At 34.9% G+C, this 13,340-nt stretch overlaps 2 protein-coding genes across 2 annotated transcripts; one reads left to right on the top strand and one right to left on the bottom strand.

The window, feature by feature from the left end:
• Nucleotides 1-251: 251 nt before the first annotated feature.
• LOC144430411 (ornithine transcarbamylase, mitochondrial-like) lies at nt 252-1,501 on the top strand. The gene is made up of 3 exons (XM_078118345.1): nt 252-358; nt 450-608; nt 1,206-1,501. The coding sequence occupies exons 1-3, from the start codon at nt 276-278 to the stop codon at nt 1,369-1,371; spliced, it is 408 nt and encodes a 135-aa protein (XP_077974471.1). The 5' UTR covers nt 252-275; the 3' UTR covers nt 1,372-1,501.
• A 4,132-nt stretch (nt 1,502-5,633) lies between these two features.
• LOC120330030 (transmembrane protein with metallophosphoesterase domain-like) lies at nt 5,634-11,098 on the bottom strand. The gene is made up of 7 exons (XM_039396843.2): nt 10,480-11,098; nt 10,058-10,197; nt 9,836-9,946; nt 9,093-9,152; nt 8,535-8,640; nt 8,028-8,173; nt 5,634-7,304 (listed from the first exon to the last, which is right to left on the bottom strand). The coding sequence occupies exons 1-7, from the start codon at nt 11,031-11,033 to the stop codon at nt 7,114-7,116; spliced, it is 1,308 nt and encodes a 435-aa protein (XP_039252777.2). The 5' UTR covers nt 11,034-11,098; the 3' UTR covers nt 5,634-7,113.
• Between the last annotated feature and the right edge of the window lie 2,242 nt (nt 11,099-13,340).

The following is a 13,340-nucleotide window of genomic DNA, read 5'->3' as shown; positions in this document are numbered from 1 at the left end:
AAAATATGTGAGTGTTATCGGAAGAAGTAAACGACTAGTTTGAAGAGAAAGGTGTGAGAAAAGTGAGTGCACACGATGCACCTACCGTTGAATCGTTACGTCCTTTATTATCGGCTTATAAAATGTAGAAATACTGTCTATATTAGTATTTATATATATATATATATATATATATATATATACAAATATAACTTTCTCATTCCTTACGCAATTGGATAAAGTACAGAAATAATATTCATATATATGAGAAACTTGGTAAAAACATACTACATAGAATGTGGATTCATCGAACACTGCCTCGATGTAATACACTCAGATGTGTTACTCATATTCGAAAACAATCTACATCACCAAAAAGGTAGGAAATACATATTTAAATCAACCCAAACTACTTTTTTTTACAAATAAAAAACAGAGCTAGTTTATTGTTTACCTTTTCATGCCCACAGTGTTGCATCTACAAATCATGCTCAGATATGTCGACAGCAGGACATCTCGATGAAAGGAAGAAGTTTGCTTTCACTAGCAGACTATACTAGAGAAGATCTTCTTCATTTATTGAGCAGTGCTGCTGACCTAAAGTTAAGGATGAAGCAACTGAACGAAAGGTATTACAAATCTTTCCCAATGTCTTCCTTTGTCGTGGAAGATTGAGAAGGGTAGGAATAGGGTAGGGTTTCTGTGTTTATCCTGGGAATCGAAAAGATGATAAGACAGCTCAGTCATATATATATGATGAATTCGCCTTTTTGAATCCCTCTCGATCATACTCTAGGTCGATTTCATTGTAGCATATAGTTCTAGAATCTAGATGATGAAGGAAGCAATAACCGACCAGCTGTTACGTGATCCAGGAAAACTTTCATAAGTACACTTAAGCATCGACATCGCCTTTATAAATGTTATAAATAGCGGGGCCACAATTTATGCATGGTTTTTATAAATCTATTCAATTTGGTATACGCTAAATTTATTCAAAGTGCAATAAATCGCCATTAATAATACAATTTGTCTGTTAATTCATAAGTTACGCTTCAAAATAGTTGAGGAAATTGTTTTAAATCAGTTTGGTGCTATGGTGTAATGATGGAGACGTACCATCAAATTTAAATATCCTTCTAATGATCATTGCGCCGATAAGTTGATGTTAATGATCATTTTAGGTTAAGTTCAATTGTTTGTTTTATCCTACTGCATTCGAATAGATTCCGCAAGCTGGAAGGAAAATCACTTGGAATGATCTTTGAGAAAACCAGCACACGCACTAAAATATCAACAGAAATTGGAATGAATTTGTTAGGAGGACATTCTTGCGTCATACCATATGAAGACGTTCAGAGCAACGCTAATGGAGGGTCGGTAATTAATTAGAAGCAAGCTTTCGGATCTTCCGGGAACTCGTTTATGAATATTGATAAATCAATGAATTAAGACAATCGTTAATGTATCTGCTAACACTCTCGCTATAGTTCATATATATACAATGGAAATGAGCAGTGAAAAAAAATACTTTACTCTGTCGATATATATATATATATATATATATATATATATGTGTACCAATATGAAGGTAACTAATTTTGTTTCCTTACTTTACATGGAGTTGTGTAAAGGGACTGAAACTTATTGGCAGGGATATATTCACTTGGCTAACACAGACAGTCCCCGAACACGTAAAAGAACTAAAATAAGGAAAATCGGAGTAAAAATTATGGTCTAACCCTGGTACACACACTACGGGAATACCATTATAAACAACAACTCTCGAACAGTTGTTATAATCAATTTTCATAGCTTACCTGTCGAATACTCTAGCCTCTAGCGCAACTATAAAATGACTTTCGTTAAATTTCATGTTTCTAATAAGCTTATCGTATATATATAACGGTCATCTTTTAACACTGGTAGTAAATCGGTACCTACAATGACCTTAATATATATATATGATTGTGAACACCAGGGGAAATTCTTTCTACATTATAGAACTGATTGAGTACATCAGGGATCTCCAATACGCGGGTCGCATGCGGCCCGCCAGTCAATTTTTTGCGGCCCACGTCATGGTTGGGATTTTTCCACAAAAACTAAATTAGTACGATGTCAACTATTAGTAGGTTTTATCGTGTCATTTATCATCAAGAGGCCAAACATCTATATACACAACGATTCTATATAATTTATTAGAATTTGTGTCGTATAGTTTGCGTAAAGTGGACTTCGTTTGCGAGACTCCAATTTTTAAAAGTCAACCCTGCCGAAATCGAACGCAAATTAGTATGTCCCGTTGATGACGTAGTAGTGAGAACTCGTCGGCGAAATTTTGCATTGTGTCAAAGGCAATTATAGCGTTCTGTGTACTTGTTTTGAACCGTGTGCTAGTTCTATATGGCGGTGCATTTGGAAAACGCCTCAGTGGTTTAAATACATACCAATATCTTCGAATAATATCTTTGCATTATAAGAAATTATAGTAAACTCAACTAATCGTGGTCAGAATATACTCGATGTCTGTGCCGGACCTTTTGCTGTAAGATATATTTTAGTGAAATAACGCATACCAAGCAATTTTTTGTCTCAAATTATCCAGATTTTATAATTTATGTGGGTTTATTCTGTTTTCTGATCCTATAACTAGTTTTTTGTTTTGTTATATTGTCGGTATGTTTATAGACTAGGGCAGGGTGGTCCAAACCCAGGCCCGCGGGCCACATGTGGCCTCCGTTTCATATTCTGTGGCCCGCGTCACATTCGGAGAGTAATCAAAAAACGTTTCATCATAAAATTAATCAGAAAAATCTTTTGACATATTGTCATCACTAATGTCACTGAATTAAATAGTGTTATGGCTAGCTGAGGCAACTAGCGAAATTGAAATTTGTATGATCTGCTTGGCAGTCTGAATTGTTATCTGGCTATCTAACTTTTTGGTCGACAATATATGCTAACAATATAAGAATCAGAGACAAATAAAAACTGAATGCGGATTCTATTAGCCTAGAATGGCTATGCCTGATAACTATGTGTTTGCACGATAAAAGTGTTTGTTTTGTATTGCACTGTTTACCTATTCTTGGCACTATTGTGGCCCGCGAACAATGCAAAAATAATTTTGTGGCCCGCGGAGCCGACAACCTTGGACCACCCTGAAATAGGGCAACTAGGCTATACTGGTATGTGCTTTAAAACACTGCCGTAGCGGATGTAATGTGTAATGGGTGGATACAGCATAATTCACAGTGATGGGTCTGTTTTAAAGCAGGAAACTCTGGATCAAATTTTCTCAAGTAACCTGTTCTAATGTCTCAACAGAACTAAAAAAAGACCTCTAATTCGAAGGATCGTTTCATCATGTTGGAACCCCCATGCAAACTTCTACCCACAGCCCGAAACAATAATACCTGACGCAGTTGTTCCAAGTTGCAGTTGAGTTTTTGCTTATTTTTAACATTTATTACAAGTTTTCATCATATGTAATTCATTCATGCCAATAAATGTTTTGTCACGAATCTCCATTAGTTGATCGATGGCAGCTGGTCTGTGTTGTGTGTGAACTGGAAAACATAAAGTATGCAAATAAATAGATAGAACTGGCATAATGAAGATCAGGATAATATCATCAGGCAGTTTAGTAATGTTCAACGTATATATTTACGGTTCAACATACAACAGTGTTTTGTTGCAAAATAATGTGAAATGAATAAAAAAAACTTAAGCATTATTGGGATTCTACGTTTATCTGGTAGTAGACCATCACTCTATTAGTAAATGTACAAATTGGCAATTTGTATTTGGTTCATACAAAAGTGTGACTGGGTATTATCATGCTTCGACTAAATATTTTACTAAACGGTCGATAAACGAAATAAAGGGGTAAATACTTACTCTAGAATCAGTTCCTCGAAGACTTTCGACGGACGGTCAGTACCGGTACGATCATTACACAAAAAGCCGTGGCTTGATCCCCTTACAGTCAGAAATTCTTATGCATTAGCATTAATGTTTAAAAGTGCATTATTGTTTCAATCTTTATCAAACTACGCGATGAGAAACTAGATTTAGACGCTAAAACAGAGGTTAAACAACATACTGTCCAATGGGCGACGAAGGCAAAGTCTGGAATGAGTTTTCACTACTACGCCATCAAAGGCCATTTCAGAACTGCGGTCGATTTTCGTTGAAGAGGTTTTTAAATATTCATAAGTAGAAAACCAAGTCCACTTTATGCAAGCGGTAAAGGTAAAAAATCATAAAGAATAAAATCTTCCACAAAAATTTTCGCGTGATAACCCACCTTTGAGGAGTTCTGGTCTCCGTATGGAGCACTTTGAGTACCTACGACCTAACTAAACCATTATCTGCCAATATCAGCCATGCACAATCGCTGCTGGTAAAGTTCATATTAATAAAGCTCGTGTTTATAGATTTCTAGATGTGGTGTTATCGAGCGGGTTTTTCAGATATAAAAACGATCAAATAAACAGGAAACTGCACGTAGCTCATGGCACGTTTTTTCCTTCTCTGTGGCTGATGCCCGTACGGTGTGTCATCTTTTATACCAAAGAGCTCAATTGGTGTTAAAGTTTTACCCCTGAGCGACATAAATTTGGCAATTCGCGTTAATTGTAACGCCAGCGTGCACGCTGCAATACCTGTCACAGTCAATGCATGCAAGCATTGTTAATTTTCAGGTCTCTAAAATCTACATGTACGTGGTATTGATGGAGCAATCTGTAAGATTTTAAGTGGATTAAAAAACACTTTTGGAATATACAGAATGACAGACGCGTCCTCACAGTCTACCACGTTTCATCAAGGTGTCAACATTTCGTTACAGAACTGGGCGTACCGTTATTATTCCGAATATCAGAGATTTTTAAACCATGGTTTTCATACGGTGCCTTGTGTTCCACGTTTTCCGGCGCATCGTCGACAAGTTCAAATATTTTCGGACAATATTCACCGTCCACGTTAATGTGAAAGTTAATTTTTAGTGTTTAGTGATTTTTTGTTCGAGTCAGTGACAAATCATTGGAGTATGTTACTACAACACGGGTTATTGGACACGAAATGTAGGCTACATATGGATCGTTTTGTGAATATGTTATGTAAAAAAAATTTTTTCATTAACTACTGAACCACTGTTCAGTTACTTTTCTCTTTTTTAAAAATTTATGATACTCAATGGAATTCGTTTCTTGTGTGCGATGACGTCAAACTGCACACCCAAGTATTTACGCCCTAATTTATTTCGTGCTTTTTTTCCAAATTTACTTCAATGTGTTGTTCGCTGTTTTGGGTAAGTGAGTACTATCTATAGCACATCAGAGCGTCTTAAATTTCTTCAGATTTCGCCTATCTACCTGATATTCCGTATATTTGTTTATTTTGTTGCAACGGAAAACAAAACCCAAATAAACTTGCATACTAACATCATTTCGAATCGATTTCAGAATAAAAACGGCTTAATTCCATTTGAAAAAATAAATAAAAAAGTAATTCAAATAGCACAGCGGCGTTGTCTCAGCATTGACCGAAACAGTCTCTTGACTATCTTTCATGTGTTCACAGCTCTTTCCAAATCGTAACCCCCCTGGGATTCTTATAATTATATTTATGAAAATCAGTTTTCGAAATGAATGTTAGAAAAAACCCAATGTTTATTATAAATAGAATTATACACCACAGACTACACTTTCAACAAACATACACTAACATACAAACACTCAACTAAGCATAAGTTCTGCTTTCAACGAGTATTGAAATTTTTAAAGCCAACTTAAAAATCGTGTATTCAGATAAAAAACAACAAAACCGAACATTAAAATAATTTAGTTCATATTACTCACATAATTGTTGACAAATGTTTTGCATATATTCAAGAGGAACACATAATTGTACAAAACTAAAAAGTAGTGCAATTTGAAGAAATTGAATTGTTGCTGATATTGAAGAAGAATAAAATGTGTTATATTAGTTATCACTCATAAAAATAAATACAAATTGTAGTAGTAATAGTAATAATAGTAATTTCATTTCTACCTACTGATTCACTTGTACATAATTACATGCCGAAGAAAATAAGCAATAAGATGCATACAAATATTATATCAAAATATGGCCGCTTTGCTGAGTGAAAAAGTAACTGAAAAGTAAAAATAAATTAGTTTCATTATAAATATACATCTGACAAGACAACCCACGGTATTAGTTTTATATCCCGGAAAAAATTGGATAGGATTTACATATTTATCAAGGGGGGAGAGGAAAGTCGACAAGCGGCTTAATCATATGGCGGACCACGGCATTTCGTCAGGTTACCAGTCCCTGTCGGGTATGGGATTGGTTAGTCAGTTATTTGTTTTCGGGAGCATGGACTTAATAAATGTTACATTTTTATTGCTTATCGATCTTGATCGGTAAGTATGTTGATAGGTATTTGTCCGTTTGTTTGTTTGTCTGTTAGACACTTTCGTATGTTACGCTATATCTCACGAAAGCGAGGTTAAATCTGCTCCAAATTTTGCATGTGCGTTCATCATATCTCGGACCAATTATGTCGTGTAACTAGTGAGCTATCAATTAGTGATTGGATACGCGGTGTCACTAATGAATCGGAGTAGAGGATCTGATCGCTATCTCGTTTATGAGTTGATGACTATTGATCGGTATGGTGCATTGTTTGAAGGTTGGACATACCAGTGACCTCAGCATGATCCCACTTAATTATTATGCCCAAGAGTGAAACCACAGTTGGAATTCAGTGAAGAAATTCCACATTCGAAAGATAGTGGAATTAACAATACGGAAGTATCCAGCTTGTGTGAATTGAGTTATACACTCGACCTCATATCCAATCTTATTCACCAGTATATTTACTCATATTATAGATACAGAAATAAAAATGAGAATTGAAATTTTTTCTCAAATATAGAAACTTATCTGCCCGATTCCTAGCTTGAAGCATGATAAAAAAGTTTTTGTACATACAACAGACAAAAATTTGAACGACTTACAATATAACACAATGACTATAATAGGTGGTCAAGAACTCTACTGTGCTGTAATTAAATGCATAATGAAAAGTATGCTGGTAGTTTAAAAAAATCCTGATATTTAAGATGATATCAAAGTTATTTCTGTTATTTCACAATGACTACCTATTCTCATTGGCCATCCATAATAAAATACACCTTGGCTTACATAGACGTAGCTTGTAGCATCATATTGATATAATCCATAAAAGTAAGCATTTCCCAGATACACAACTAACGCTGTTGGATAAAATTGTCCTGCGTGGGTGTGACCTGAATAAAGTAAATGGGGTCGTAAACTCTTAACAAAGAAATTAATCCCGATTTCAAAATAGGAATACCCATATTTTTTCTTCGCCAAATTCCTCACTAGTACCTCAACTTTTGTTCGTTCACACACAAGAACACCAACATAAAACTAGACAAAGATCCAGCCCAATGAAGTAATACAGTTAATCAGGACTGTCATGCTCAGTGAGCGGCGCTCAAGAAGTGTGTGTACCAATATGGAGGTAACTAATTTTGTTTGCTTACTTTACATCAAGTTGTGTAAAGGGACGGAAGCCTATGGGCAGGGGGTATATTCACTTGGCTAACAAAGACAGTATCCAGTATCTAGGGAGTATCCAGTAAGCACCAGGAAAAACAATAACATACTGATTAACTTTCAGGTCTAGTATCGCCCCAAATTTGATAAGATCCATGATATCACTTCGAATTAAACACTATGGGCCAATTGTGCTAATCCTGTTTTAACAACAATTTATGAAAATTCATGATTTAATTTCAGACTTTTGAAAGATAAGATTTTGATTAGACAAACAACTATATTCGAATTTTTTTTATACATATATAGTATATCTTGGACAGACCAGAATTGTTCCAATTTGTTATTGCCTACACAATTTATTACATCCTGCGTAGGGTAGTAGGCCGGCCCACCCACAGATTTGATTGTACAGTAAAATAATTATCTTCATACAACCCAGAACTAACCTGATAACACAAGTTGAATGGGAAATTGCGAATCCAATGCTTCTTTTGCTACATTTGGTTGATGAGCAACTAATATAGACGCATGTTTGTCATCACATCCAGAATATGCTTTTTTGAGATCGACACCATGTCCTTCGTATCTAATCCTGTATAATTTATTTCAAGCAAATAGTGATAAATAAAGCACAAAATCAACTAAAATATCAGATGATAAAGTATCAGATTTTGTCTCATTTAACCAGGTCAGATGGAAAGACGGAATTCGACTCAATCATATGTCAGATTATAAGTTTAGTTGCTGGTGCAGATTTTGAATGGGAATAGCGAATTAGTTGATATTTCTAGATGCACAGGATTTAAATGGAGGAAGACGCCATAATTACATAATTACATGATGAAATGCAGGAAAATGTGAATAAATATTAAAATAATTGCCAAATTAATTGTTCGAAAATATTGCAGTAACAAACTAATATTCAGCTATGGGTATTTTTCCACAGTACCCACCCCATCATCTGTGCCTCCTTGTCATCCACTCCGAGCATACAAAACCAATCTTTTTTATTTTGCTTTGAATGAACCTTTACATTGGAATTGTGAAGTATATGAAATCCTAAATATAATATACAAATGACAAATGCATAGATTTATATAATAGGAGTACAATCAGTCAGCATATACATAATAACACATCACAATTCACAATGCTTATTACAACACACGTGAGTGAATATGTTGGGCATGTGAATGGTAGGATATATAACCAACATTTATAGCTTCCCACAAACAACCCATATGAACTATTGAAATGTTTTGTTATCTTCACCTTACCCAAGATGATAAACGGAGAAAAAGCTCAATGTTTACCATATTTGTTTAATAAGAACTACTACTACCACTAGAATTACTGAAGAACTAACAGCTTTATGTAACAATGATTAATAAAACAGTAGCCCCGTTGGCATTTGAAAATATTGATATGACAGGCTGGAAACATTTTTACTGTATAAAAACCCTAAAAATTGTTGGTATTAAAATACACAAACGAATACAACTCATACATACCAACTGATTCTAGGAATTCAAACCAGTTCTCAACATCACTAGTGTAGTACTCATGATTTCCTTAAAATAAAACAGAGATTTTTACAGCGATGGTAAACCATTGGAAAATCAACGTCTTTCCGTAGCTAAAAAATTTGAATACTGAACCCAGTGAACAATTTTTTCGCGGCCAAGATACATTTTGATAGCCATTTGAAATTACTGGTAAAAATAACAGTTTGGACTTTTCAATGTATTACCGGTACTCAAGATTTATCCCGACAAAAATCAGGCCACGTTAATATGCTTATTAAACGCAAAAAAATCTTTGCAGATATTTCCCAAGTCCCAATCATTAGTTTACTGAGTGTCGAGTAGCAACTTCAGTTTAATCTCAAGATCTTAATTGCATTGCTTACCTGTCCAACTCAGTCTCCTTTAAGTCTCATTTTTTTAAGTTATGCCATATGAAAATTATTATGTAAAATTTATATCTGTGCTCAATTTCCCCACATATGTGCAAGAAAGAGTTGTCAGCAAAACAGTACAAAAGATTTTCGTTAGATGTCCCCTAGTATTAATATGTGGCAAAATGACTGAAAAACTCATTTTATGATTGAGAAATATGTCAATTTGAAATACACCAATTTTATAACAGAAAGCATGTCACATCCATCATATCCAGGCAAAGCACACAAACTCAACAATTCAAGATATGATTTTTAGCACTACATTATGATATATTGTAGAAATTGTTAACACACCAGTAACAAAAAATGATCCACTGGGTGCATCAAGATCTTTCAGTGGTAAGGCTGCCTCTCTCAGTTCTTCCACTGTGCCATCTGTTAAATCCCCAGCAAGAACAACAATATCTGTGAATAAAAAAGAGAATTTAATGAATGGTGATTCACGAAAAATACAAAAGCCCAAAATTATAATCTTTTATTGTTATTTAATCAATCACATGAAAATAATGACCTCACCTGGTTTAATTGAATTTGTAATCTTTACTGCATTTTCCATCATTGAAAATCCAACAGTAGGGCCAAGATGAATATCCGATAAAAGAGCAATCTTTGTCCCATTCATCGAAGCAGGCAACTTTGCAATGGGAATGCTGGCCCTAATACAAAATTAAAATCATCATATACATAGACTCAGCCAGCAATATTATTACACTAAACTTTTAAATAATTATGTTTTATTTAATTATGTAAAGGATTATGTTTAATATGAACTTAAAATAATACTACTGTCAGACTGCATTGTCCAACTTAGATTTGAGTTTCTACTTTTCTTTACAAACCAGTAACAAGTTAAAATATATTCTGTTGAGTGATTCATTCACAGAAATTTTTAAAATTGTGAGATAGAATTATATAAATAACCAAATAAGTTTCAGTACCTGATAATGACTGGTGGAGTTGTGGCATTGAGATAGCCAGTCCAAATATATAAAGCAGTAAATAAAACACAAATTCCACTTCTAAGACGACCTTGACAAATTCCAGCTATAGCAGTACCACTCATTCCACATCGATTTAGAATTCGAAAAAGGGCTCCAAAAAAACCCAAAGATAGAGATAATATCAACAGAGCCGCAAAACTCGTCCATGCCATCACACCCAACATGGTAGGATCTTTCGACATATAAAAAGTACAAAATGGTCCAAGATGAGCAACAAATAAAAAGCTAGCAACCATTCCTCGCCAGACTTTTTCGGCACAAAATACCTCTGGGCATAATTTGTCCAATTCCTTCCAAACAAGTTTTGAAAATTGGTAAAACATCACTTCCACAAATATTAGGATGTGGACTTTGTACAAATAGTATTTTGTTTTCCCACTGACACTGGAGAAAAGATATCCTTCGATTGCAAAAAATGATATGCATATTGCCAATGCGGTAAAATGTCTGTAACCGCAGATGATACCATAAAGTGGTCGCTTTTCAGGCATAGCATAAAACAGAATTTTAAAACTACCGTAATATAATAACACTAAAAATTGAGAAAAAACATGGAAATGTTCAACTGTCATGGCTCGGTGGTGTCAAGGTGTGATGCATCGTCCTAAGCTTCGAATATGCACGCCACTGCACCTCTGATTACCCTGCTTGGGTTCACAGGTTTGAATCCCATGGCAGCATGGGGGATAATTATGTGCGAGAGGATTGCCAGACTCTTTGCAGCCATAGTGGTTCACGTCACGCTGGTGCATTATGGCTTCCTCCACCATCGTGAATCTGAAACAAATAACTGGCTAACTAATATCATACCGGTTACCCTATGTGGAGAGAGACCATGCCCGTGGTTCGCTATATGACTGAACTGTATTATCGACTTTCATCTCCCCCAGGAAGAATATGTAAATCCTATATGATATAATACTGTAATAGAGTGATAGAAAAATAGGCTTAGTGAATTTAAACAACATCGTTATGCCCACACACATTCCAGCATTCTGACATCAGACAGACAGTTCTGGAGTTAGGCTGTTTTGCACGTTTTTTTATAACTTCAAATAATTTTAAAGGGTTTCTACTATGTCTGTATGTGGACTATTCAATAATTAAAAAAAATCACTAAACTCTGTTACGGTACCGTGCCTTTTAAAATAATATGGCAGGTACCGGTACTTTGTAATCAGAACGAAACTTCTGAACGTGCGAGTATGCGAAGGACCAGTGCCAAGGGGCCTGATTCAGTGATTACAGGAATGGAATGGGGAAATACTAACAACACTGGTACGGTACCGCTACCGGTACCACAATTCGTCCTACCCATTAATAATTAATGAAATAACAATGATTGACATGAAATGCAGCTGTGGGTTGTCTGGTTGTGGGGACGGACTAAAAGTAGGCACTTGCAAATTAGGCACTTTTTTAGGCACTTATTTAGGCACTTCGGAAAAAAAGTAAAAAGGGCGTAATACCTTTTAAAAACATAATTAATTAGTTAAAAATGGTCAAATTAAATGTTGAAAACGCAAATTGCAACGGGCAAACTCAATAACAATATTTAAAACGTAGTATTAAAGGATGTCGCACGCGCTTGGTCACCACATATGCTAGGCACATATTTAGACACTTCGAAAAATAAAAAAAATGGCAATTATCACTAATAAAAGACAGAGACATAAACACATTACCCACACTGATTAGCCTGGGTAAATATCGAATAGATGCACTTGAGTCTAGTACTGGAATTTAGAAATAATAAATTGTTACCGGTAGGCACTTATTTAGGCACTTCGGAAAAAAGGTGAAATGGACGTAGTAACTCCTAAAAAGGTAATGAATTAGTTCAAAATATTTAATTAAATGTTGAACGCAAAAATTGCAACAGTTAAATCCAATAACGATTTTTAAAACGTAGTATTAAAGGGAGACGCACGCGCTCTGTCACCACATATGCTAGGCACATATTTAGACACTTCGAAAAATAAAGAAAATGGCAATTATCACTAATAAAAGACAGAGAAATAAAAATATTACCCACACTGATTAGCCTGGGCGAATATCCAATAGATGCACTTGAGTATAGTACTGAAATTTAAAAATAATAGATTGTTAGCGGTAGGCACTTTTTTAGGCACTTATTTAGGCACTTCGAAAAAAAAAGTAAAAAGGGCGTAATACCTTTTAAAAACATAATTAATTAGTTAAAAATGGTCAAATTAAATGTTGAAAACGCAAATTGCAACGGGCAAACTCAATAAGAATATTTAAAACGTAGTATTAAAGGATGTCGCACGCGCTTGGTCACCACATATGCTAGGCACATATTTAGACACTTCGAAAAATAAAGAAAATGGCAATCATCACTAATAAAAGACAGAGACATAAACATATTACCCACACTGATTAGCCTGGGTAAATATCCAATAGATGCACTTGAGTCTAGTACTGGAATTTAGAAATAATAAATTGTTACCGGTAGGCACTTATTTAGGCACTTCGGAAAAAAGGTGAAATGGACGTAGTAACTCCTAAAAAGGTAATGAATTAGTTCAAAATATTTAAATTAAATGTTGAACGCAAAAATTGCAACAGGTAAATCCAATAACGATTTTTAAAACGTAGTATTAAAGGGAGACGCACGCGCTCTGTCACCACATATGCTAGGCACATATTTAGACACTTCGAAAAATAAAGAAAATGGCAATTATCACTAATAAAAGACAGAGAAATAAAAATATTACCCACACTGATTAGCCTGGGTGAATATCCAATAGATGCACTTGAGTATAGTACTGGAATTT

Source organism: Styela clava, chromosome 12, assembly GCF_964204865.1.
Source record: "Styela clava chromosome 12, kaStyClav1.hap1.2, whole genome shotgun sequence".
In the NCBI taxonomy this organism is placed as follows: domain Eukaryota; kingdom Metazoa; phylum Chordata; class Ascidiacea; order Stolidobranchia; family Styelidae; genus Styela; species Styela clava.
Note: the sequence above shows the minus strand (reverse complement) of the source record. Positions and strands in the feature narration are given on the sequence as shown.

What these genes read in the sequence shown, in the direction of transcription:
- LOC120330030 (XM_039396843.2), bottom strand. Translation starts at nt 11,033, where the DNA reads ATGCCTGAAAAGCGACCACTTTATGGTATCATCTGCGGTTACAGACAT. An exon ending in TGGATCATTTTTTGTTACTG is followed by an intron (nt 9,153 to 9,835) that starts GTGTGTTAACAA and finishes TTTTATTTTAAG; the next exon opens with GAAATCATGAGTACTACACT. An exon ending in TGAATTCCTAGAATCAGTTG is followed by an intron (nt 8,641 to 9,092) that starts GTATGTATGAGT and finishes TATTATATTTAG; the next exon opens with GATTTCATATACTTCACAAT.
- LOC144430411 (XM_078118345.1), top strand. Translation starts at nt 276, where the DNA reads ATGTGGATTCATCGAACACTGCCTCGATGTAATACACTCAGATGTGTT. An exon ending in CAATCTACATCACCAAAAAG is followed by an intron (nt 359 to 449) that starts GTAGGAAATACA and finishes TCATGCCCACAG; the next exon opens with TGTTGCATCTACAAATCATG. An exon ending in ATGAAGCAACTGAACGAAAG is followed by an intron (nt 609 to 1,205) that starts GTATTACAAATC and finishes GCATTCGAATAG; the next exon opens with ATTCCGCAAGCTGGAAGGAA.